The sequence below is a fragment of the Corythoichthys intestinalis genome, chromosome 17, assembly GCF_030265065.1.
Source record: "Corythoichthys intestinalis isolate RoL2023-P3 chromosome 17, ASM3026506v1, whole genome shotgun sequence".
Taxonomy (NCBI): Eukaryota; Metazoa; Chordata; class Actinopteri; order Syngnathiformes; family Syngnathidae; genus Corythoichthys; species Corythoichthys intestinalis.
Window position 1 is genome coordinate 33,452,624 of NC_080411.1, and position 27,319 is coordinate 33,479,942.

A 27,319-nucleotide genomic window follows, 5' to 3' on the forward strand; every position below is an offset into this window, starting at 1 on the left:
GGATTTGAAAGTGATCCCCCAGGAGACTTAAGCAAATATCCCTCGCTGACTAAGGCAGTTTAAGGAAGACGCTTGCTACTGTATGGCTGTCAATGTCAAAGTAATGCTCCTACAAAAGCTAAACCCTTTGAATACGTTGGAATGAGGGGAGGGGTCCCTGCATGCTTTCTACACGCGACAACAAGTTTCGATTGAGGGAATATCAACATCCCAGATCAGAGTGAAGAGGTAAGCACTTCAAGTAGAACAAAGAGTATTCTGGGAAGGCCTTGACGTCTCCAGAGATTAGGGACCAAGGTATCTGGGTGTACCCAACAAAAACCAAGGCAGCTTTACAACATGTAATCCTCCCCTCAACACACACAAAGCTACAGCATGGATGACTTTAGGCCAAACACAAGAAGAGGGGGAAAAGCTCACTTTTATCACAGTATACCTCATCAACTGGATCATCTTGCTTGTTTTGTCCTCAAGTTTTTTCCAGATGACAACTTGGGAGACTTTCCAGACCCCCCTCCCCATATGCATCCCACTTCCTAAAACCAGGGGTTCTCAAACTATTTGGGTCTATGGTAAATTTTTGCCGCTAAATCATAATCTTAATGCCGATGAAACCTACCGTAACAATCATGTGTACCACTGAATCATACAAGTATGTATTAGTAATAGTATTATAGTAGTAGTAATATTACATTGTCATAGTATATTACCCATGACAAAGTTTAGCAGTAAGTAACACTATTCTATTGAAGTCAGTTTTAACAAGAAAGTCACACTGTAAAAAGTGAATTTAAAAAATACAACTTTAACCTAGTAATTTAACAAGTTTTATTTTGGAAAAAACGACTGCTTAGTTTAAAAACTATGAGTATAAATTCTTGAAAAAATTGTGCCACTGTTTAAAAAGCAAAAAAAGGAAGAAAATGGTACATTATCGCAGCATGTTCAAGACCAGACTATCTGAGACAGACTTGCCTGAGACCAGATCTATCTGAGAACACAACTAATAGGAGTTGCGACTGAGTCAAAGTTTCACTCGCATTCATTAGTCCGTATGACAAACTGCCATTAGACACATACTGGTATATAAAACTGTTTGTGCCAGGATTAGTGATTGCATTGCTAAAAATAAGATGTCGACTCATTAAAACTCAAAGGTGATTGGTCCTAATACTGTACTGGGTTCCCCACTACACATCCCTAATATTTCTTGAACAGTCACCATCACACTCCTTTCTGACCCATCTTCCCTCTTCGTATCCTTCCGATTCCTATACATCCCCTCCCGCATGGTGTCACCTTGGTACAAGTACTCATATCGAGCTACCACAGGTATATATTTAATTTGGTTAGCAATCAAAATTAAAATGATCAATTTGATACTGGTTCAAAAACAATCAATGGTAACCGGACTCAATGACAACAAATATTTCGGTTCCTCATTCTTCTGTATTAATTTATTTCATTTATCCCGCCTGCTTGTTCCGTAAACAGGCATGACATACAGTATATGTATCTACACACACAGACACACAGACACACATATATTATATATATATGATTTAAATATCATTCTTTATTGATTTCTTTATGAAAACCATGGTACTTGTATTTATGACAATTCTCGCCTTGCTACTTCCACACTGTAGCGAGATAGACAAATCCTCCAATGATGTCACCAATTGATGATTCTTGTCACTTTAATCACTCAAAAGTAGTGTAAAACTAACAATAAACATGTGAAACCACTTAGCATGTAGTTTTCAAATAAAATACCCAAAATGCTGGGAAAATTTGGTGATTGATTTAACATTAAGAGTCAGCATGCTAAATGTTAGCAAGCTAACGCTTTGATCGCTACTGAAACGCTGACTGTAAGCTGGTAATGCTAGTCACACTTGCTAGCGCGAATACTAAGCGAAAATAAGTCTGACCAGAGCCAGAACAATATTTGGAAAGAATTACCCGAATATGTATTCGATTTGGCAGAGTAAATAAGTTTTGTGCAAAAGTTAAATTAAAAAAAAAAAAAAAAAAGTCCCAGACAAATTGTTTGAAATACTTTCGGACATGGCTTATGAAAGATGAACGAACATTTCAATTCAACTTTGGTGGACATTCCTGCAGTCAGTGTGCCAATTGCACACTCCCTCAAAACCTGCGACAATGGCAAACACGTTTCAGAGTGGACTTTTAGTGTGGCCAGCCTGAGCACACCCGAACAATAATCATGATTTCTCATCAATATCTAGATGGGATGCAATTTCTCCACAAAGGATAAATACTCACTAAAGCAGATTTGGAAACAATATATGAGGAAAATGGCCTAAGTTTTAGATCTTTGAGTCCAGCAACTAAAAATGAAAGCAATACCAAAATGTTATGTTTATGTTTGTTCTGTGTAAATTCTTGCAAAAAATCCTTTTTGTACATAAAAAAAGAATGAAAGATGCACTTAGTTTAATATAATAGACATGAGACTGCAGCTATGTGAAGTAAACATGCTCGGTGTAGTCTCAAAATAATGCCTGCATTACAAAACATCCTCTGTCACAACACTGAGAAGGTTGCAGTCATTACAGAGTGTTTATAACAAATGAATAGAAGGAGTTTCCTGTTCTATTAAGTACTTATCTTCTTTGTGAAATTAATGAAATCAGCAGATCACTGCTGGTCTGGCCAATCCGAGACAGGAACGAGACCAACACTTTTGAGAGTCGACACCGAGACAAGGCCTAGATCTTCAAAATCTGGTCTCAAGGTGTTCAGTGTTACAACACTGAAGATATAACACGTTGAAATATCACTGCAACTGAATGGCCCAGAGCTAAGGAAGGGTGGCATAATAATAGTTCGTTATATAATGAAATTATAGTTCATCATGTAGATGTAGCATTATGTTTAGACATGCTATTTCTTTAAAAAAAAAAAAAAAAAAAAAAAAAAAAAACGACAATTGATTGCAAATTATTGTTTGGGTCCCGCATAGTTTGAGAACCCGTGCTTTAGCTAAAACAAGCTCAAGTGTGACATACGTTTCCTTGCTGAATAGTCGTAGTGAAGGCTTTGTAATCCTAGTTGGATTGTCACTTGTCAGAGTTGATGTAAATTATTATGTCTGTGTTGTGGAAAACATCGTATTTTGTATGTATTTTAAGGCTCTGGAGAAGTACTGAATTTGGAAATCCAATGCAAATGGGGGAGAAAATCAGCAGAAAAGAGGCCAGCAAAGAGAAACTTATCATGTGAAGAAGTCCTCAACGTTAAGGATTCGCTTTCTGTCATTTTGTGTACCAGAACCAAAGCTCTCTGCAAACTTTATTTTTGTACAACATTCATTTTATAAAACTTTTTTTTTTACATAATAAAAAAAGTCTTTCTAGTTGTATGTCTCTGCCTTCCAGCCCTGATGTGACACATGGTGCTAATTTGCCTCGCCGTGTGTTTATAGGATCCCAAACATGCTCAATAGTTGACATTTCCGATGAATATGCTGGCCATGCAAAAACTGTGATGTTTTCAGCTTCTGGGGATTGTGTACAGATCCTTGCAACATGAAGCTGTACGTTATCATACTGCAACATGAGGTGATGGTTGTGGATGACTGGCACAACATTGGGCCTCAGCATCTTGTCATGGTATATTTCACAGTTACACGAAATAAAATAATCCCACTCCTGTTTCAGTGGGGTAAAGTGTGTGAATAAGTGGAGAGAAGCTTATTTTAGCCAGCAGGCATGTTTTGACTAGGAATTCCTGGTTTCAAAATGCTTGAATATTCCTTATTTCTACTGAAATTAAACATTAACTCACGTGACTCCAACACACTCACAAAGCACATGTCAGGGCTGGAAGTCATCCTCAAGAAGCAGTCATCCAGAAGTGGCCGACAACCAGGTGAGAAGTTCGGTTCCTGCCAGCAAACAGTGGCGCGAGTGGAGGTCGCGTGAAGAAAAAAAAAAAAGACAAGAACTGGTCGTGCGACAGAAGTAATTCACAACAAAGACACATGTATACATTTGAATAATGCTTTATTTATGTACTGTACATTTAATGTGGGACAGTTTAGAACCAGGAAGTGGCAACGTCCAGACAGCTTTTCTCAGTGTTACTATTAGGAAGAACGAAAAGGGCAGGTACTTGTATAGACCCTACTCACATGATGTCACAACCCCGTCTCCGCGCCATATTGTCCGTCAGCTCATCGTGTTTACGCATTACCGCTACGTAAATTCCTCCTATTATGCGTGTTTTTCTGCTCGTTAACATTAATAATCAAAATGGTGAAGGCGTGTGTGGCGGTTGGTTGCAGTAACAGAGAGGATAGACGAAGAGACTTGAAGTTCTACCGTATTCCGAGAGACCCGGAGAGGAGAGCGAGATGGACTGCTGCAATTCGACGAGAAAACTGAGCACCAAACGATCACCACATACTATGTAGTGGTCATTTTATACCTGGTAAGATGCATTTAATATATATTTAGAAGGTTTTGGGCTGACAACCACAATTAAGATCATTGCGAGGCTAATCGCCGGTAAAAATGTGGGGGGCTACCTTGGCTGATTTACGTAGAACAATATATTTAAACAATTTTTAGCAAGCCCTTCTGTGTGTCACATTTGCTTTATTATTATTTTTTTAAATTCATAATTTCAACAATCTCGCCTTTGTGGCGTTCTCTTTTGACACTCGGGCTCTTGCGAAATACTGCTGCTGTGAAATTAAACTAGCTTCAAGTTGCTATAATTTCTCGCTGCGTATCTTCCTTGTAATGTTGTCGTACATGTCAGCGTTTCTTTTTTGGTAAAATTGCGTCACATCGAACTCTTTGAAAACAGCCACTGTCTCTTTGCAAATGAGGCAGACACAGTTGTTGCGTATTGTCATGAAGAAATAGTCCAATATCCACCTATGCTTGAAGCGTCGGCCATCGCAGTCAACTTTTTTTTTTTATTAATTGTCGCCATTTTAGAAAATTGAAAGTAAAGGGTCACACGGGGTAATGTTGCTGAGAGTGCTGCTCTTAAAGTTTTTCAAAGTTTCGTGAGAATAGGCTGAGTTTCTGTGGACAAGATAGCTGTAGATATCAGGGTAGCAGATGTCAGGCAGAGACGGCGAAGACAGCGGGTCAAAAATATCGATTTAGGCATCAAATATGGATCTGGCGAATGGATAGACTGAAGCTTTTCCACATAATGCCTTTTATGCAACGCATCCAATGAGTTTACAGCGTCTGAAAGCACCATGAATTGCACTATAAATTGCACGACAAATTGAAACCATTGAGAATACGGATAAACAATGACGGACAATATGGTGGTATATGGTATATAATATGGTAATATACGGCGACACGTCATTGTGTGACGTTGGTGAGTGGGATCTATAATAAGACGGCGTCCGGTGTTGTTATCAGGATGCCAGGTGTGGGTGGGCATTAATCTTACCTGGGGGGGCAAAAAAAAAAAAAAAAATCTACAATGCTCAAGTAGGTCGAAATCCAGCGTAGGGCTACTGCACCTTAAAACATGTTTTGTTTTCTCCTTCAGATAACTTGTTGTGATTTGGTAAAAAAAAATTAAAAGTTGGATTTTATTTGACTTAGAACACATCCATAACTGAACAGTATGGACATGCAGGTGACTGTTTTTTTAGGTAACCTATCGTGGTTCCTCGGTTTTATTATTATTATAGTTATTCTTTGTTCCGCAGCCCCTTTAAGCTGAATTTGACCCCCTTAGAATGCTTCAAAATGCACAAAAATTGGCAGGCAGGTCAAGACAGGTGCAATCTTTGATACCGTGTAAAGAAAAATTCCGAATACACTATGTAGCGCCCCCTAGCAGTCATTCTTTGTCCCGCCGACACTTTGAGCCCTACTTTGACCCCCTCAGGATGCTTCAAAACTCACCAAACCAGTGTTCACCTGGCTGTTGAGCCAGGTGAACACTGGTGAAAACTTTGATAAAATGTAACAAAAAAATATACATATTTATATATATATATATATATATAAATATGCGTAAATGTGTGTAGCGCCCCCTAGGAACAAAACCAACATTTTTTTTTTTTTTTTGGTGAAAGAGGAGGTAACAACAACGCAAAGGTTAAAACTTAGAACACATCAGTACTATATGAATGGGATACCTTACACGGTGCCCAGACTGCCGTTAGTACTACATCCAGTTTTCTTTACGTGGGCAGAGCGTGTCTGTGGGTGGGCACTGCCCACCCCTGCCCCCTCCTGGTAATGCCCCTGATGGCATCACATGGTGACCAGTTTCAAATCTGGTAGTTTGTTGATACACTTTAACCTGGGCAACCTCCCATTTTGACCGATGTTATCTATGAACCAGTGACAAATATTGAAAAATGACTGGTGTGTCTCTTTAACTTAACTTAAGATACAGTGGATGAACGGAATTCAATTATTGGCCCTGCATTACAAAACTAATTCAAAATAAAGTAATATGTACCTACTGACTACTTAGCGTAGGTACTTACAGAACGAGGTTTAACTTTTCTCACATGACCAAATAGCAGTAGATTAAGTCAATAAAAAGTGACCAATCTTGCATGCATTGCACAACATACGCAAGCCTGGTACATATTTTGATACATGGTGGGGAAAAAACAGCTCGTAAATAAATGATTTACTGACGCCAGCTTTAACTCGAATTGCATGTGGTGGAATCACGAGACTCCAACTTGCAAGTCTACTTTGATTTATATAGTACAGTAAAACTCCATTCTTATTTGACCAAGCTTTCTCATTTGTTTATTGAAAATCTAAAGGATGAAAGTCATAATGGATAAATGATGGCAAAAACAACAAAAGTGAGAGGTTTTTTTCCATCCCTGAAAGTATTTTGCTTTGATAGGACAAATTAAAAATGACAACAGCGGACAGTACCTCTTTTCTGGGTCTGTCAGCTATTGAAAAGGAGTGACCGGGAGTCCAAAAAAGGATAGAAGAAACTGACGTCCCAGGTGTCAGATCTTACGCTTCTTCCACTCTGGCTCCTTATTGGTCTCCTCATCCTCTTCGGAGTCCTCAGCAAAGACAGGATTGGGTTGCGTCCTATTCGATAACACCATGAAAAAAGGCAATCAAACGCTCAGAATTAAGCAATTTAGAACTCACAGCTGAACTTCTTCACATTTAAATATAGAAAATACTGTTAATTCCAGCCTAAATATTCTTCATTGGAAATACAAGCTTTGCAAGTTTGAAGGCAAATTTGCTGTGCTGACTTTTCTAGGCTCGGGAGCCTCCAATTACTTCTACTGTATCTCTCATATTTGTTTATACAGTAAATTCAAATATTAAAAAAAGCATGAAAGGGCCAGCATCACCTGAAGCTACAAGCTTAAAATTTGACATTTAAATCCATCAGATGCCTTAAAGGCTATGTTATGCCGAATGCATCACAACTCCAATCCGACAATGAACGGCAGCCGGACCGAATTCACAACCAGTATAATCAATGTGTCAAGATTCGCTAGGCTTCTATTTTTGCTAGATGCTGTAAGCCGACACACCAATCTGGTGTGGCATAGAACGAGCAGCAGTAGGAGCTCTACTGGCTACAGAATAAAATATCCAGTTGATTTTCTACATAAACTCAATACAGTGGTACCTCTACATACGAAGTTAATTCGTTCCAGGACCTTGCTTGTAAGTCGAAATGTTCGTATGTCAAGCAGGATTTTCCCATTAGAATACATTATAATTCCATTAATTCATTCCACAGCCTGAAAACCTACACAAAATTCTTAAAAAATAGTGCTGGTACTATCACAAATGGCAATTACACATAACAAAACAAATAAATTATAAATACAAATCGGAATATTATAATAATAATAATTCCTGTAATAATGTAACGAATGGGGTTCTAACGTGGCGGACGTCTTTTGCATGCTGTACCTGAACGCACCGCGTAGCTGACATGTCAGCGAGATAGGGAGTGCGGTAGAGATTTTACTTTCTCTTTTAATGTTTTGTTGCTGGCGTCAACTGTGGCGGACAGTAGGCGTGTTGTGTTGCACAAGTTGGTGAAATAAATGATTAGAACCCTGACGAAGCGGGCGATTTCTTTGGCGATGATACCACAATAATAATTGTCACCTTAACTTATAAAGACTGGCGAACTGAGATCGGAGGAGGACCGTCGAGATCGTAGATATTCTATGGCCCACGACTCACGGATGCCTACACGACGCTCATATTTTCCTATCATTTCCATCTTCATTTCAACGGTAAGTGTCACCTTTTTCCTCTTTACGACCTGCACATACCTTGGAACCCACGTTTTCTCTCACAAGAAAATCCGACATGCATCAGTCTTGGGGCAAAACAAAGAAACTGCGGCGCTATCATAAATTGTCAAATTTTGAGCATGTCATCAGATGTATAAAAAAACATGTTGAGTCAAATTTTACTTCGGATGTCGAAAAGATGTGTCGAGGCGATCGTATGTCGATGTACCACTGTACATTGAACTGTTCTTCACCTAATAATGAGGCCATGGTTCAACTCCAGATATACACTCACCGGCCACTTTATTAGGTACACCAAGCTAGTAATGGGTTGGACCCCCTTTTGCCTTCAGAACTGCCTCAATTCTTCGTGGCATAGATTCAACAAGGTGCTGGAAGCATTCCTCAAAGAGTTTGGTCCATATTGACATGATGGCATCACACAGTTGGTGATTCGAGTGACTTTGAACGTGGCATGGTTGTTGGTGCCAGAAGGGCTGGTCATGTGGTCTGAGTATTTCAGAAACTGCTGATCTACTGGGATTTTCACGCACAATCATCTCTAGGGTTTACAGAGAATAGCCCGAAAAAGAAAAAATATCCAGTGAGCGGAATATCTGTGGGCGGAAATGCCTTGTTGATGCCAGAGGTCAGAGGAGAATGGCCAGACTGGTTTGAGCTGATAGAAAGGCAACAGTGACTCAAATAACCACCCGTTACAACCAAGGTAGGCAGAAGAGCATCTCTGAACGCACAGTACGTCGAACTTTGAGGCAGATGGGCTACAGCAGCAGAACACCACGCCAGGTGCCACTCCTTTCAGCTAAGAACGGGAAACTGAGGCTACAATTTGCACAAGCTCCTCAAAATTGGACAATAAAAGATTGGAAAAACATTGCCTGGTCTGATGAGTCTCGATTTCTGCTTCAGCATTCGGATGGTAGGGTCAGAATTTGGCGTCAACAACATGAAACCATGGATCCATCCTGCCTTGTATCAACGGTTCAGGCTGGTGGTGGTGGTGTAATGGTGTGGGGAATATTTTCTTGGCACTCTTTGGGCCCCTTGGTACCAATTGAGCATCGTTGGAATGCCGCAGCCTACCTGAGTCTTGTTGCTGACCATGCCCATCCCTGTATGACCACAATGTACCCAACTTCTGATGGCTACTTTCAGCAGGATAATGCGCCATGTCATAAAGCTGGAATCATCTCAGACTGGTTTCTTGAACATGACAATGAGTTCACTGTACTCAAATGGCCTCCACAGTCACCAGATCTCAATCCAATAGAGCATCTTTGGGATGTGGTGGAACGGGATATTAGCATCATGGATGTGGAGCCGACAAATCTGCACCAACTGTGTGATGCCATCATGTCAATATGGACCAAACTCTCTGAGGAATGCTTCCAGCACCTTGTTGAATCTATGCCACAAAGAATTGAGGCAGTTCTGAAGGCAAAAGGGGATCAAACCCGTTACTAGCATGGTGTACCTAATAAAGTGGCCGGTGAGTGTAAAAGGTAACAGTCACAAGTAGGTCAGTATGGATGATGAAAAAGTGATTTTGGATGTCCAAAGCCATATCATTATTTCTGACTACACACATATTTTTTTTATATGAATTATAAGAATAACGTAAGAAAAGAGAGCCACTGTAGCTGTAACACTGGGAGTGGGTGGCATAATGACTCTTTAAGTGTTCATTATTGAATTAAATCCGCCTAAATGGTTGTGCTGTTTGGATGTATGCCTGCAAGAAAGTATGCCTTGAAAGAGAAAGAGTGTGTGAGAGAAGGAGGAGAACATGCAAACTCCACAGGGGAAGGCTGGAGCATGGGATTGTACCCTGGATCTTGAAACTGTGAGGCATCGTTCTAACCAGTCATCCACCACCTCGCCTCCTCACATTTAAATACTGCTAAAATAATTAAGTCATTGCACTGGTAGCAAAGTGACAGATATACTGCTGTGCAAACTATGTCTTGTCTCTAGATTTTGATGGATATACCGTATCTTTAACAATAAATTGTTAATCAACAACTATATTAAACCGAAAAACAATGGCAGCACTACTTGAGGTTCAGGGCTAGGCAACTTCAAGTTCAGACAAAAGTCCAGTCAACTGTTTGCTGATGAGCAATCCGAGCAATGTCATCGCAAAGCAGCACACGTTTTTGCTGTACGAACTTCGCTGGGTTTGGGATTAAAGCGCTTCACCCATTTCAACTTCATAAAAAAAAAATAAAAAAGAATTTTTTTTTTTTTAAAAAAAAGCAGCTTAGGCCTTACATTTATTGACGAAATATATGAAAATTAAATGTAGCAAAGCAACAGATATATTGCTGCTTTAACTTTGCTGGGGAACTTTATCGAATTCCTATTGAATTGATATAGGTAAATTTAAGAGCAATATTTGAAATAAAAAGCAAATCAAAATTTAAAATCGAAAGCTTGCCATAAAAAAATAATTTGCAGTAGTGATAACGAAGCTGTGTATAGTGAAGAGCCACATTTTCTGATAGGGAACCTAATTTCATTCTACATTCATTCTACTTGGAAGGGAATGATCCAAATGGTTCTACTCTGAGCTCACCTGCTTCTGTTGGGCCATGCAAACAAGAGGACGTGCAAGCTGGCAGCTTTATTCCACCCCCGGCACGCGATAGCCATCTACCGCCGTGCTTCCTGCTCTAACCATTTAAAGCTGTCCATCACGTTTGAATGTGTATCCGCACACCCATCGTGACTCTTTAAACATTTACACGACACGCAGATGCAAAGGCAACCCGAGCCTGCGTGTTGACATGGCACGCCTTTTGTTGGTCTTACTTCTTGTAGGCCGGGGCCACCCAGTACGGGTTCTCCGATGCTTCTTTGGCGTGCCGCAAGATGGCCTCCCGAGCATTGCTGTCGTCCGTTTTATCCAAGGCAATGTTCTTCACGATAAACGAAGACAGGGTGCCGCCGTGAGCTGCCACTCTGCCGCCTCGACCTATGATCAAACATTCGTGGAGTAACCAATCAGCAGAGGTTTAACACTATGAACATTTCAGTACAGTAACACAAATATTAATATTAGTGCTGCAGCGATTAATCGATTAACTGGAGTAAGTCGATAAGAAAGAAAGCTTTGAATCAAATTTCGATGCTCCGTTTAATTAGAGTGCCGTTGTAATGGTTTGTTTTGAAAGTGTTTGTATTTCGTTTTATTGGTTTGGGTGGGTACACTGCCTTCTAGAGGCAACAGTGAATGTGACATAACTCATTCAACATGGCCTGAATCCAGCTGCTCATGTTAAGAACAACATAAGTTTTTGTTTGAGCCAATATGTTTTTTAATGCATTCGTAATTTAGTTAATAGGTATATTTAGCTGTTTTTTGTGGGAATATGTTTTTGAACAATTTGTTAAGAGCATTGTTAAAAAAAACACGTTAGCATTTTATAGCAATAAAGAAAGCTGACTTTTGCTATACAAGTTAGCCAATTTTTGTTAGATCTTTATTGATGGTTTTTTTTTTTTTTTAATATCTTTTGGCGCTAAATTCAGGGATTATAATTTATTTTAAATGAAAGTGCAATTCTGCATAGTTTGAAAAAACGCTCGGGAATTTTATTTTGTATTCACATTTAATGCTCTTTTGAAAGTGCAATCTTAGCAAGTCTTTGTTTTACATCTCCTAAAATTTATTCTACAATGCACTGAATGTTCCTAATCCCTTTACTTAATTATTCAAACCAACTAATTGATAGATTAATCGAGTACTAAAAACATCGATAGCTGCAGCCCTGATTAATATTGTGTGCAAAGTAGTATATATATAATATAATTTCTTGTGACTGAGCAAGATGATTTGACACACACACTTACCATATTTTTCGGACAATAAGGTGCACTTAAAATCCTTTATTTTTACCAAAAGCGGACTCATAAAAAAATTGATAAATAAAACAAAAATTTCAAAGCCGTATCAGTTAGCACACCGTACACCTTTTTCATGGCCAAATTCAAGCAGTTTTATTGACTTTCGAGACCAATTTTCAAGTTGTTCCTGTATCATTACATGTTATCCCAACAGTTTTTTGTTTTTTAGATGAGGCAGAAGTCAATATGCATACAGACATATATGTAAATGTGTTCCGAAATGTTCGACAACCTGAAATCCTTTGCTAACTTGTGACATTACTACAGAAAGGAGGCAAATTAAAAATGGCAAAATGGCAATAACAAAGCATACGCGTCAAGCTAGCCAGGAACAGCAATAACCCCCCACCACCACCACCACCACCACCACCACCAATGCAATCAATCCATAGCCCTGTTGTTCGAGGTCAAAATAAGCTTTCTGTAAGACAAAGAACCGTAATATTGAACCAGCAAATATCATTAACTGAAAGGGGCATATTAAGTGAAAATGAGTTTCCGTGCCTCTTTTCAGTGGTGTTCGCTATTTATTCATAAATTTGTTCGATATTAACAGAATGATAACGAAAAAAGATTTTTTCACAATCAGCAAATCAAATTGAGCATAAACTTGGCTGTTAACTATGGCTAATGATAATGACAATGTTGCCATTTTAATGCAATTAAACAAAAACACAAAATGGTTTAGATTTTGGCAAGACTCTTGGCATCTTGGTGTAATGCTCTCCCTCATTGACTGGAGTTGGTCTGCATGGAACCTAGCGTGTTCCAAGCTAACTATCTACAACTTGGCAGTGGATAAATCCAAAATGGTATACTATCCTGCTTAACCTGCACCGGACCGCTTGGGGAAAACACGGCTAAAGTGAGCTCACCTGGTCCTGACACGGGAGGTTCGGGTTTGTGGGACTTCTTGGGGTCCAGTCGGTCCTTCTCCAGTTGCTTGCGAGTGCTTCTCTGCCGGGCCTCTCTGAACATGGGCAAGGCATGAGCTGCCGTGGACAAAAAGGCGGGACAAGTGACTTTAACAAAGCTGCACATTAAAGGGACAGACAAATGGTCAAAGTATGTCAATTCCTTGTTGCAAGTTCCTTAGAACCCTGTAAATGGAGAAAATAATGTTTAAACAACAATTTAGACCGCTTATTAGTACAGCTATTGCTGTGACAACTGCCGTCAATTAGATCTACCAACACACAGAAACACTAATAGACACAATAGATATTACTGACGTCACGAGGTAGGGCACACAATATGAAATATTTCTATTTGATTGGCTAAAATAATACTTACATTGATAAAATGTCAGCCCGTACTAAGTTCTTTGAAGTACTGAAATTTATTTACATTCTTCTCCACTAGTAACAACAGAAAAATGAAATTGTCCATTTTCTGTTCATTAAACAAGGTTCTTTCTGTTGGGATGGACATGACAAAGGTGTTCTGTCCTTTTAACCTTAAACTCCATCAAACTGCAGCAGTTGAATAAACACCTAGCCCTGTGTTTTTATTGGGAGTTACCTATATTATATCATTGAACCACAAACAATTTGGTGCCATTGCCAATGTAGATGGTGAATGAGTTTAATTCTGTTACCAAGCTCAACACTTAATTTACTCATACAGTACATCATATACTAGTACAATTTCCCCATTTAGTGTTATTAATTCAATGCCTCATGTTTTAAACACAGAACTTGAGATCATTTTAGAGCAGAGGCGGCTAATGCATTGATCGTGAGTGAGTGGTAGATCTCCAAGATAGTGCCAGTTGTTCGCATCCATGTTTGAAAAAGAGACCAATTACATTATATATTATAAAATGATTAACATTCATTTTCTTCTGAATTCTGCTTAGTTCCTATGTTTGGGTTCTGAGGGGCACCATAACACCATGGTTAGGTTCTTTTTTCACACCTTAGTGAGCGTTATCACAATAAAAGCTTGGACAGCACTTAACGCCAAGAGTGTGCGAGTGTGCGTGAGTAACGGAACGACTTGTGTGTTTGTAGTCGGAGGCTCAGATGAAGTGATTTTCCATGGGCGTTAATTCATCGCCACGCCACATTTAGCAAAAAGGTTAGCGTTAACAGATTACCCTGCTTTTCTCCTCAATGGGCCGTCTAATTTTCCAGCAGCGGGCATCGAGTGCGTCAGTAAGGGCTCCACCACACTTCACATCATGATCACACGACCCATCAAAATAGATAATTCTTCACAAATTGCCCTGACAGCTTGGTGTGAGAGAGACATGGCAGGTGAGCGATACATTGATGAAGGGGGTTTTGTGCAAGGACTAGCGGCCGATCACGCCAGAGGAGGTAGGGGATGCATTTGCTCTTGGTGTGATCGGAGTGCTAGAGGGCCACGTGGCTGTAGTGTGGCGAGCTACTCAAGCGCAAGTGGACGCTCAATCAGCTAATGCAAGGATGTGGATGGCGCGTGATTTTCTCCTGGTCGCAGACTCAGGCTTTTAAGGACAACTCCAAAGTTGATAGCGGAGCCATATTAGGGTATTTATTCAACATTTTAGGGACACCATTTGTAGAACTTGTTACCTAAAGCAGGAATCGAATAGCAATCTTACTAGATCACTTTGAGAACATCTTACAAGTGATGAAAAATGACCACGAATCAAACAGATTAGGGATTTTGGAGACAACTGAGATATACAACACCGAGAATAGAGCTAATTACTACTAGAAACTAATTACAACTAAGAGCAGTTGCGACTACTCCTCTACTATTTCAACGCTACTCTGCTTCTGCAGTAATGAAATGATATAAAGCAACAACAACAAAAAATGATATCCCATCCAAAACGATATTTTCTCAGAATTATTAATGGCCTCATTTCCATATGAAAACTGCGAGTCACAAAATGGATTAAAAGATGTCACACTTGCTTTTTCATGAAGATTTTGAAATAATTTTTTCAACAGGCAAAGGCATAAGTGATTCGATACAACAGTTGTGCTTAAGGGTGTAGTGGAAATTGTGACATTAAATACCTTTAATACGCTCATGAAATCGCTCGAACAAAGGTGTGAAAATGTCAGAAAAAGCCTATTAGAATAGTGTGACATTGTTGGGGTTAATCAGAGGTACTTCAAATAGTAGCAGGTGTGTGATGACTTCTACGAGTTTGAATATGATACTGTAGGTTAACTTCTGAACAGTTTATCACATGCATAGAAGAGTGTGTCCACATTTCTGAAACCACATTACTTTAATCTTCATAAAAATGGAGTTGTAATGTAGTAGTACTGTAAATCACATCAGTAGTAAAAATATAATGTAAATGATTATCGTTATTTTTGGAGCCGCACCTCACAAATTTTACAAGAGAACTATTTGTATTTAGGTACAGTGCCTTGCGAAAGTATTCGGCCCCCTTGAATCTTGCAACCTTTCACCACATTTCAGGCTTCAAACATAAAGATATGAAATTTAATTTTTTTGTCAAGAATCAACAACAAGTGGGACACAATGGTGAAGTGGAACAACATTTATTGGATAATTTAAACTTTTTTAACAAATAAAAAACTGAAAAGTGTGGCGTGCAATATTATTCGGCCCCTTTACTTTCAGTGCAGCAAACTCACTCCAGAAGTTCAGTGAGGATCTCTGAATGATCCAATGTTGTCCTAAATGACCGATGATGATCAATAGAATCCACCTGTGTGTAATCAAGTCTCCGTATAAATGCACCTGCTCTGTGATAGTCTCAGGGTTCTGTTTAAAGTGCAGAGAGCATTATGAAAACCAAGGAACACACCAGGCAGGTCCGAGATATTGTTCTGGAGAAGTTTAAAGCCGGATTTGGATACAAAAAGATTTCCCAAGCTTCAAACATCTCAAGGAGCACTGTGCAAGCCATCATATTGAAATGGAAGGAGCATCAGACCACTGCAAATCTACCAAGACCCGGCCGTCCTTCCAAACTTTCTTCTCAAACAAGGAGAAAACTGATCAGAGATGCAGCCAAGAGGCCCATGATCACTCTGGATGAACTGCAGAGATCTACAGCTGAGGTGGGAGAGTCTGTCCATAGGACAACAATCAGTCGTACACTGCACAAATCTGGACTTTATGGAAGAGTGGCAAGAAGAAAGCCATTTCTCAAAGATATCCATAAAAAGTCTCGTTTAAAGTTTGCCACAAGCCACCTGGGAGACACACCAAACATGTGGAAGAAGGTGCTCTGGTCAGATGAAACCAAAATTGAACTTTTTGGCCACAATGCAAAACGATATGTTTGGCGTAAAAGCAACACAGCTCATCACCCTGAACACACCATCCCCACTGTCAAACATGGTGGTGGCAGCATCATGGTTTGGGCCTGCTTTTCTTCAGCAGGGACAGGGAAGATGGTTAAAATTGACGGGAAGATGGATGCAGCCAAATACAGGAACATTCTGGAAGAAAACCTGTTGGTATCTGCACAAGACCTGAGACTGGGACGGAGATTTATCTTCCAACAGGACAATGATCCAAAACATAAAGTCAAATCTACAATGGAATGGTTCAAAAATAAACGTATCCAGGTGATACAATGGCCAAGTCAAAGTCCAGACCTGAATCCAATCGAGAATCTGTGGAAAGAGCTGAAGACTGCTGTTCACAAGCACTCTCCATCCAACCTCACTGAGCTCGAGCTGTTTTGCAAGGAAGAATGGGCAAGAATGTCAGTCTCTCGATGTGCAAAACTGATAGAAACGTACCCCAAGCGACTTGCAGCTGTAATTGGAGCAAAAGGTGGCGCTACAAAGTATTAACGCAAGGGGGCCGAATAATATTGCACGCCCCACTTTTCAGTTTTTTATTTGTTAAAAAAGTTTAAATTATCCAATAAATTTTGTTCCACTTCACGATTGTGTCCCACTTGTTGTTGATTCTTGACAAAGAATTAAAATGTTATATCTTTATGTTTGAAGCCTGAAATGTGGCGAAAGGTTGCAAGGTTCAAGGGGGCCGAATACTTTTGCAAGGCACTGTATATAGATACATAAACCTGGCATTTCATCAGGGGTTTGTGAACTTTCTGTATCCACTCTGTTGTCAAATGTGCACCTTTTTTGAAAGATCTTAAAATAAAAGTAGCTTTGTTTGAACTTACGTGTAATAACATACTCCTGGGTTAGCGCTTCAGCGTGCTTCTCTTTGATTTTGCTCTTCACCACGCACAGCTTTGCCCCCCTGGATGGCCAAAACATATTTATCATATAGTACATGCAGAAAAAGATGAAGTCATTAGCTCATTGGGTGGCATTGACGGTGATAGTTGCCCAATCAATTTCAACTGGGAGGGTCAGCAGCAAATGAACAAACCCCTCCCTGTTCAAATTGATTGCACATCTACTAGAGACAAAATAATTCAACATTCACAGCAGAAGTATGAAAACAACCACATGATTGAACGACTATCATCATCAATGGCACAGAAAGAGTTAAAAGGTATTGTTTGTGTGGGTGTGGGTGTGGGGGGGGGGGGGGGGGTATGTGAAAATACCTGTGGCTCTTAATGGGGTCGTAGTAGACCTTGGCTAGCCCGTTACCGGTTCCCACCATGATCTGGTTGAGCTTGGGGTGCCACAGACAGCGCACCACACTCTGCCATGACAAAACACACACACGCCCAGAGAATAAACGCTTCCTCGTCTGCTGCATGGTGCACATACTTTCTCCACTTCTGCGGTGAATGCTGTCATCATACCTTTCCCGTGTGTCATTGTGTGTAAGAGCAGTTGGTTGTTATTGGTGGTACAAGTGAGGATGAGCCCCAGAGTGCTTGCTTCTCCACTTGACTATATTTGGCGGTCGAGAATGAAGATCCCTCGGCCTGTGTGCGTGTGTGTGTGTGTGTGTGTGTGTGTGTGTGTGTGTGTGTGTGTGTGTGTGTGTGTGCGTGCGCACGCGCCCACGACATGTGGCCCAGGGCCAAAAGGCAAATGTGACCACATTCATTCAGGGAGGTGTGTGTAATTTGCATGAAAGGCTATAGTATCATGCACATTACACACTGTACACTTTAGCCCCTGTGTGTATAGCTGCAACACACAGGGGCTAAAGTGTACAGTACCCCCACAGACCGCAAGTGAACAGTACTGCGAACCAGCAAAGAATGGCAACGTGGGGGCCTCAAAATAGCTCTCATGTGACCTGAATGATTGTTCAACATCATGATTCAAGTAAAGCCTACAAGAATCTCTGACATTTCAGATGTCTGTTTCCACTGTGAGGAACATAAGAAATTTCTGGGGATGTCCCGATCTCATATTTTTGCACCCGAGTCCGAGTCAACTGATTTTGAGAATCTGCCGAAACAGAGCCCTGGTCCGATATAGTTTTTTTTTTTTTTTTTTTTTTCCCTCTTCTCCAATTTGAACAGAAGTTCTAAACATATTAAAGTACTGTACTTTTTACAGTACTTCCACTTCTGCTTTTTCCGGGAGTTTTGTGGGGAATAAAACGTATGTAGTGGATGATGTTAGTGAGTCTCGTAGCTCGTGAGTTGAGTTTGCGTTGCCGTGTTCGGCCGCTCGTGTCTCTTTTATCTCTCGTGTCCTTGCCGAAAACGCGCGCGACAAAGAGTTCCCGCCCAGAACACAACATGCTTCACATAAGTTTCATAAGTGAATTCTGTTATAAGGTAGTGGTCACTACACAGGTCGCCCCAGAATTCATCAGAATTCAGAATCACGTGTAGAGGAAAATGTTAGTGAGTCTCATAGTGAGGCTCGTGAGTTGAGTTTGCGTTGTCGTGTTTGGCTATTCGTTTCTCTTGTAACTTTCTCGTGTCTCTGCCGAAAACACACGCGACAAAGAGGCCCCCCCCCTTTCCCCGGAACACAACATACCCCTTATTAGTTCCACAGGTGAATTATGAACATATAATGAAGGGTCACCACACGTATGTTTTTGTCTTTTGGCAAACCCATTGTATTTCTGGATTATTTTATTATTTTTTTAGCCCTTAAAAAGTAAAAAATATATAAATTGGGCTTGAACAATAGTGACAATTTAAGATTGTGATATACAGTATATTGACAAGGCTCCACACTTACTTTTTGCTTTGGTTGCATTGGTGCGCCTAACTTTTTGCACAAAATAGGCACACACATTTTTCATTGAATCACCTTTAACGCCATCCTATTCATCACTCTCCATGCTGTAGCATTCATGTAATTCATTCATTCATTTATCTTCTGAAAAGCTTATCCTCACGAGGGTTGCAAGGGTGCTGGAGCTTATCACAGATAACTTCAGGCAGAAGGCGCGTTACACCCTAATATGGTTGCTAGCCAGTCACAGGACACATATACTAGTCCTTCTCAAAAAAATAGCATATTGTGATAAAGTTCATTTATTTTCTGTAATGTACAGATAAACATTAGACTTTCATATATTTTAGATTGATTGCACACAACTGAAGTAGTTCAAGCCTTTTTTTGTTTTAATATTGATGATTTTGGCAAAAAAGTCAAGAAAAAAAAATCCCTATCTAAAAAAATTAGCATATCATGAAAAGGTACTCTAAAGAAGCTACTAACCTAATCATCAGAATCAACGAATTAACTCAAAACCCCTGCGAAAGATTCCTGAGGCTTTTAAAAACTCCCAGCCTGGTTCATTACTCAAAACCGCAATCATGGGCAAGACTGCCGACTTGACTGCTGTCCAGAAGGCCATCATTGACACACTCAACAAGAGGCTAAGACACAGGAAAACATTTCTGAGCGAATAGGCTGTTCCCAGAGTGCTGTATCAAGGGACCTCAGTGGGAAGTCTGCGAGAAGGAAAAAATGTGGCAGGAAACGCTGCACAATCATAAGAGGGGACCGCACCCTGAGAAAGACTGTGGAGAAGGGCCGATTCCAGACCTTGGGGGACCTGCAGAAACAGTCGACTGAGTCTGGAGTAGAAACATCCAGAGCCACCGTGCACAAGGGTGTGCTGGAAATGGCAGAAGTGCCTGACCTGGGCTACAGAGAAGCAGCACTGGACTGTTGATCAGTGGTCCAAAGTACTTTTTTTCAGATAAAAGCAAATTTTGCATGTCATTCGGAAATCAAGGTGCCAGAGTTTGGAGGAAGACTGGGGAGAAGGAAATGCCAACATGCCTGAAGTCCAGTGTCAAGTACCCACAGTCAGTGATGGTCTGGGGTGCCATGTCAGCTGCTGGTGTTGGTCTACTGTGTTTTATCAAGGGCAGGATCAATGCAGATAGCTATCAGGAGATTTTGGAGCACTTCATGCTTCCATCTGCTGAAAAGCTTTATGGAGATAAAGATTTCATTTTTCAGCACGACCTGGCACCTGCTCACAGTGCCAAAACCACTGGTAAATGGTTTACTGACCATGGCATTACTCTGCTCAATTGCCCTGCCAACTCTCCTGACCTGAACCCCGTAGAGAATCTGTAGGATATTGTGAAGAGGAAGTTGAGAGACACCAGACCCAACACTGTAGATGAGCTTAAGGCCGCTATCGAAGCATCCTTGGCCTCCATAACATCTCAGCAGTGCCACAGGCTGATTGCTCATTTCTCAAAAGGATTCCCGACCAAGTATTGAGTGCATAGCTGATATAAGTAATTGAAGGTTGACTTTTTTTGTTTTAAAAAACACTTTTTGGTATTTGTCGGATGAAATATGCTTTTTTTTTTTTAGATAGGGATTTTATGTTTTTCTTGACTTTTTGCCAAAATCATCAATATTAAAATAATAAAAGGCTTGAACTACTTCAGTTGTGTGTAATGAATCTAAAATATATGAAAGTCTAATGTTTATCAGTAGATTACAGAAAATAATGAACTTTATCACAATATGCTAATTTTTTGAGAAGGACTAGTAGAAATACAACCATTCACGCACCCACTCACACCTACGGACAATTTGGAGTGTTCAATCAGCATACCATGCAGTTTTTTGGAATGTGGAAGGAACCTGGAGAAAAAAAACCCTGCTTATGTTAAGACAAGAATAACGTAGAAAAGTTTTTGTCTTCATTGAGTGAGTCCACTCAAATTCACTCACGCTTTGACGCTCAGGCTGCCGAGAACTTGCCTGGTACACCAGACTCACCGCTGTTCCAGCTATTGAGTTTGGCTACCATTCAGCGGATACAATTTCCAGGGCGGAGCAAGCCACAGCAAACAGACAGCGGAGTGGACCAATCAGCGACGGGCAGACGTGACGTTAGTAGAACGACGAGGGCAGGACGAGGGACTTGCGCGCGGAAGTAAACATACGAGGAGAGCGGAGTTTATTCAACATGGCTAGCGCGAGACGGACTGTTGTCAACGACTCGTGTCGATGTGTTTTTGGTCATTTAAAACTGATTTTACCGTGGATTGGAACATATTCTCGGCTCTCCTGTTCACCATCTGTGTTGTTGAGGAGACGACTTCCGGCGTGCAAGAGTGACGTTGCTCGTTAAGAACACGTCACGCAAATAAACAAATCTGATTTGTTGATTGATTTTGTATCTGCTCGAGAGGCCGTTAATGGGATGGTTCCCAGACTATTTCTCCCAGTGTTTGAAAAATACAGGGAGAACAGTCTGGCCGTGCCGGGCAAGCCGAGAACAGCCTTTTGACAACAAAGATTGACTAAACGATGACTAAAACATTTGTGCCTATGACCGTAGAGCTACCGAGCCTTTTTCTCGCCAGAGCAAAGCTACAAATCTGTCAGTCATTGTTAACTTTAAAGAGCATACGACACCAGAAAAAAAGTCTTAAATGGCATTATTATGTGAATTAGAATCATATTTTGAGACGATTCGACCTTATACAACAATTTAGCAAAGCGCAGATGACGAGAAATTAGTCTTTTAATCTGCCGGTTAGCCACGCCTACAATTATAGGGCTTTAGCGTCCCCAACAGGTGGATGACGTCAGCGGTAGACTAGGCTCATCGGTTTTACTATTCAGCCCATTGAGGGGGAATTGTTCAGAACGAGGAAAACGAGACGAAGAGAGCTGCAAAATGTCATTGTTTCAGTCTCTCTACTCCCAATATTTTTACAGGATATTCTTTTTATCCAAGTATTTTCCCCAATAGCTATATAAATGGCTTGAGAAGGACCAGTCAGCCCGTCGAGGGGGAACTATTCACAATGAGGAAAACGCGACGAAGAGAGCGGCAAAATGTCATTGTTTCTGTCTCTTTACTTCAATATTTTTACAGGATATTCTTTTTATCCAAGTATTTTTCCCCAATAGCTATATAAATGGCTTGAGAAGGACCAGTCAGCCCGTCGAGGGGGAACTATTCACAATGAGGAAAACGCGACGAAGAGAGCGGCAAAATGTCATTGTTTCTGTCTCTTTACTTCAATATTTTTACAGGATATTCTTTTTACCCAAGTACTTTCCCCAATTGCTAAATAAATGGCATGGTCATGACAAATAACTTGTGCTAAATGGAATATAAAATAATAAAAATCCATTTATTCAAGACGACATGGCAAAATTACTCCATAATGGTCAAAACAGTCGACTTTACCTTTACTGTCACACCTGCCGAACGATATTTTATGACACCTAAATCGGACATATGTCATTTCCCTTCCCCGGCTTCGGAGAATGTAAACAGACCAGAAGGAGTGACAGCTAGCCGACATGCTAACCCGAACCGAGGGATGTTTCAAAGTCTTCGAAGTGGAAAATCACACATAACTAGCCTGGATTATTTGACATGACGACCCGGTTGTCGAGTTTCTTTGCGGATCGGCAAACCGCCCGGCGGAGAGCAATTTACAGTTCGTTCCCTGGAGGAGGGTGGCTGGAATTGTTGTGTAGCTAACGTGCTAACAGCTAACTGCTAATGAGCGTGAGGATAGCTTTTTACATGCCTATCAATGATCAAACGTAAGTAGTCCTGTATTTAAAGGAATTTTATAGTGTTTACTTTGTAATCACTGTATTCGTATTTGACATAATACAAAACAAGATGTTTACTCACTTCCTTGTAAGTCCAATGGTCCCACAGTAAATATCCATGGTGAATGGGAACCTTTTGAAACTCCAAAAAGGCGCATACGCCTCTCCCGCATACAGAATGATTTTTCTGCAGCCGTTTGGCTGGCGTGATGCAAAAAATAAAAGTATTAATCCGCAAAATCAGCTGAATCCTTCGTCCTCATACACAACAGTACACTGTAGCGTGAAGAGGACGTCTTCTACCGTACACGTCACAGCGCCCTCCTCCTCAATGCGAGACCGAAGCCGGAAGTCACTCATTTTCCTGGCGCGGGATTAAAAAAACTAAATAAATATAGCGATCGCTTCCACACACATCCAAGCGGTCCATATCATTCAGGAGCATAAAATACCGCGTGTATTATGAAATAAACATGCTTTTTCGTGTCACAAGCACTTTAAGTACCAAGCCAGCTGCACTGGTGAGCAAGAAAAGCAGCAGGAGGGAGGATGAGAGGCTGTACAAGCGTGAAGCAGAAAAACATTTTTTAAAATTAAAAACCTGATCGTTTTCACCCAATACTGATCCTCTGAAAAATGGCTTGATCGGCCCGATTTCCGATCACGTGACCTAGAAATTTCTATTGTTTGTTTAATTTGAGGCCAAGAAATTAGAAAATACCAGTGATGCCAAGGCAACGGATGGTGTGAATGCTCAAAGACAACCCATAGACCACCACCATAGAACTACAACGTAATTTTGCTGCAGATGATGTGACTGTAAATCGTTCAACAAATCAGCACACTTTGCACAAGGAGAAGCTGGACAAGAGAGTGACACGTAAGAATCATTTTCTGCACACATGCCACAAAGTCGCCTGAGGTATGCAAAAGCACATTTAGATAAGCCGGCTTCGTTTTGAAATGAGGTACTGTGGGGTTTGCACAAACTGTAAATAAAGTCAGATCCTAGTACATTTGACTCTTAGCCTGTACTAGTACGTCTGAATTGTTTATAAATGATGCATTTTAAATTCAAGGTGATACTCCGGCTCGACATTCTCGTTGAGATTTGAAGGTGCTCAGGACTAAGTGCGTTTATACGTACAAGCAGAGGCAAGGGTGGGGGGTGGTCTAGGACAGTCATGTGCAGGATGGGGGTGGTTATTCCAGATACTGTGAGGGTTGAAAGCTGCTTAGCGTCCAGCTGTTCAGCTTCCCACCAGAACACAAGCTGAAGGAGTGTCAATCTTACACGCACACTCATTCATACTAACTCATCCATTTCAGATCGCCACAATGGAGAATCTGAATGTCAAGAACTGATGTAACACTTTTAATGTTACCAGAAGTGTTTCGATGTACGCTTGTAGTTGTTTATAATAAAGTGTGTATTTCAACTCCCCCACCCCTGCTCGGCCAATTAGTCTCGACAAGCAAAATAAAAATGTGACTTTTCATGGAAAATACCAACTTATCAAACTTTTGAACAGTAACTTGCAACCAGCTAGAAATGACGACAAGAGCAGCTCTTACCGCATTAGTAACTTCAATCTCGTAAACCTGCTCAAAGGTCTTTCGGTCAAAGAAGACCAACTTCCCACTGCCCTCATCTTTTTTCACAGAGGTCCCCGTTACAACAAGCTGATCGTCTGGGCTAAAACAGCAGTCGGTCCTGCCCGGGTTCAAACGAAACAAATTAAGTTGTTGCATTCAATGGCACTTTTAAAAGTTTACATCGGAACCGATTTAGGATGACTCACATAGCAAAGTAGTTTGTCAGTCCACCAGCCATGTGTAATGGCTTCCTGAAGTTGCGTATATCCCAAATCTTCAACGTGTCATCACCTAGAATTAAAAACACAACAGGTTAACTAAAAAACAAACAAACAAGCATTTTACAAAAGGTTGGTGTTCCAATTAATTCAAGCTGAACATTTTAAATCTGAAAAACTAAAGGCTCTGGTGACAAACTTATCCCCTCACCTCCACGTGAAGCGAGTACAGTGCCATCATAGGAAAAGGAAAGGCGAGAGACATCGGATCCTGGAGTGTGGGCTTGCCGACAGTGGAACTTTGTGTGCACCTACAATAAGAAAAAAAACATTCAATTAACCCATAGAGCAGAACATTTCTGTCTGTGCTATAGTTAATGTTTCAAGAACAATTAGTAGCTCTTTGGTTTTTGTGTTGTTTACAACAGTAACAATATTTGTTGTCTCATGTTTATTGTTTGTTGTTTTATTAAAAAAGAAAAACAGGGCATCGTTTCAAACTGACAGTGCAGATAATGTACACAAAAACAATATGATAAAATTTATTGGTTTGATGTCTAACATGGCAGAAAATTAGGGAAAAAATGTTTTGTAAAATAAAAGCATTCTCTCATCATTTTTAAAACTTATTTTATGCTTTCATCAAAATATTCATTCGTCAGAGCAGTTTAGAGAAATATACGATAATCTGGTGAAAACCCTCTTATACTCCAGAAACAGATTCGAAACTCTAATCTCAGGACAATTTCGCAGAGGTGCTGACCACTAGATCACGATGGCTGCTAATGTTTTAAGGTATGAAAAAAAAAAAAAACGAAATGGGAGTAATTGTTCATCCATCCATCCATCCATCCATCCTCTTCCGCTAGCTCCGGGGTCAGCAGCTTTAACAGGCAAGCCCAGACTTCCTTCTCCCCAGCCACTTCAACCAGCTCCTCCGGTGGGATCCCAAGGCATTCCCAGGCCAGCAGAGAGACAGTCTCTCCAGTGTGTCCTGGGTCGTCCCCGGGCCTCCCGCTGGTGGGACATGACCAGAACTCCTCTCCGGGGAGGCGTCCAGGCGGCATCCGAACCAGATGCCCGAACCACTTCAACTGGCTCATCTCAACGCGGAAGAGTAGCGACTCGACGCCGAGTCCCTCCCTGATGACTGAGCTTCTCACCCCATCTCTAAAGGAGAACCCGGACACCCTGCGAAGGAAATTCATTTAGGCCGCTTGTATCCGGGATTTTGTTCTTTCGGTCACGACCCACATCTCATGACCATAAGTGAGGGTAGGAACGTAGATCGACTGGTAGATCGAGAGCTTTGCCTTTCGGCTCAGCTCCTTCTTCACCACCACAGACTGGTGCAGAGTCCGCATTACTGCAGACGTTGTACCGATCCGCCTGTCGATCTCCCACTCCGTCCTACCCTCACTCGTGAACAAGACCCAAGATACTTGAACTCCTCCACTTGGGGCAGGATCTCATCCCCGACCCGGAAAGGGCACGCCACCCTTTTCCGACTGAGGACCATGGTCTCGGATTTGGAGGTGCTGATCTTCATCCCAACCACTTCACACTCTGCTACGAACCGCTCCAGTGAGAGTTGCAGGTCACGGCTTAATGAAGCCAACAGCACCACAACATATGCAAAAAGCAGAGATTCAATGCTGAGGTCACCATACCGGACCCCCGAATGCTTCGTCTGCGCCTAGAAATTCTGTCCATAAAAATTATGAACAGAATCGGTGACAAAGGGCAGCCTTGGCAGAGTCCAACCCTCACTGGGAACAAATTCGACTTACTATCGGCAATGCGGACCAAACTCTTGACACCGGTCGTACAGGGACCGAACAGCCCTTACCAAGGAGATCGGTACCCCGTATTCCCAGAGCACCCCCCACAGGCCTCCCCGAGGCACACGGCCGAACGCCTTCTCAGGAACCAGAAAATACATGTAGACTGGTTGGGCGAACTCCGATGCACCCTCGAGGACGCTGCCGAGGGTGTAGAGCTGGTCCACTGTTCCATGGCCAGGACGAAAACCACACTGCTCTTTCGGAATCTGAGATTCGACTTCCTGACGGACCCTCCTCTCCAGCAACCCTGAATAGACTTCACCGGGGAGGCTCAGGAGTGTGATCCCTCTATAATTGGAACACACTCCTAATGTTGTAGAGGCGTGTCAGCCACGACAGCCCCAAAACATCCAGAGCCTTTAGGAACTCCGGACGGATCTCATTGACCCCTGGCGCCTTGCCACCGAGGAGCTTTCCAACCACCTCAGTGACTTCAACCCCAGAGATCAGAGAGCCCACCTCAGAGTCCCTAGACTCTGCTTCCTCAAAGGAAGGCCTGTCGGTGGAATTAAGGAGAGCTTCGAAGTATTCTCCCCACCGACTTACGACGTCCCGAGTTGAGGTCAGCAGTACTCCACCTTC

The 27,319-nt window shown here is 41.3% G+C and overlaps 2 protein-coding genes across 2 annotated transcripts in view; both read right to left on the reverse strand.

Moving 5' to 3' along the window:
* opn4xa (opsin 4xa) overlaps window positions 1-6,006 on the reverse strand; it is a 111,187-nt gene extending 105,181 nt beyond the window's left edge. Inside the window, exon 1 of the mRNA XM_057819179.1 lies at window positions 3,814-6,006. The gene's annotated coding sequence lies outside the window, so the exon portion shown is untranslated. The remainder of the gene's footprint in view (window positions 1-3,813) is intronic.
* A 35-nt stretch (window positions 6,007-6,041) lies between these two features.
* Window positions 6,042-27,319, reverse strand: part of LOC130905619 (WD repeat-containing protein 70) — a 70,476-nt gene continuing 49,198 nt past the window's right edge. Inside the window, exons 11-18 of the mRNA XM_057819176.1 lie at window positions 25,105-25,204; window positions 24,882-24,966; window positions 24,655-24,793; window positions 17,703-17,803; window positions 17,310-17,389; window positions 13,066-13,182; window positions 11,096-11,258; window positions 6,042-7,082 (exon numbers count right to left, since the gene is read on the reverse strand). Coding sequence (XP_057675159.1) covers window positions 6,995-7,082; window positions 11,096-11,258; window positions 13,066-13,182; window positions 17,310-17,389; window positions 17,703-17,803; window positions 24,655-24,793; window positions 24,882-24,966; window positions 25,105-25,204 — 873 coding nt within the window. The 3' untranslated portion in view covers window positions 6,042-6,994. The remainder of the gene's footprint in view (window positions 7,083-11,095; window positions 11,259-13,065; window positions 13,183-17,309; window positions 17,390-17,702; window positions 17,804-24,654; window positions 24,794-24,881; window positions 24,967-25,104; window positions 25,205-27,319) is intronic.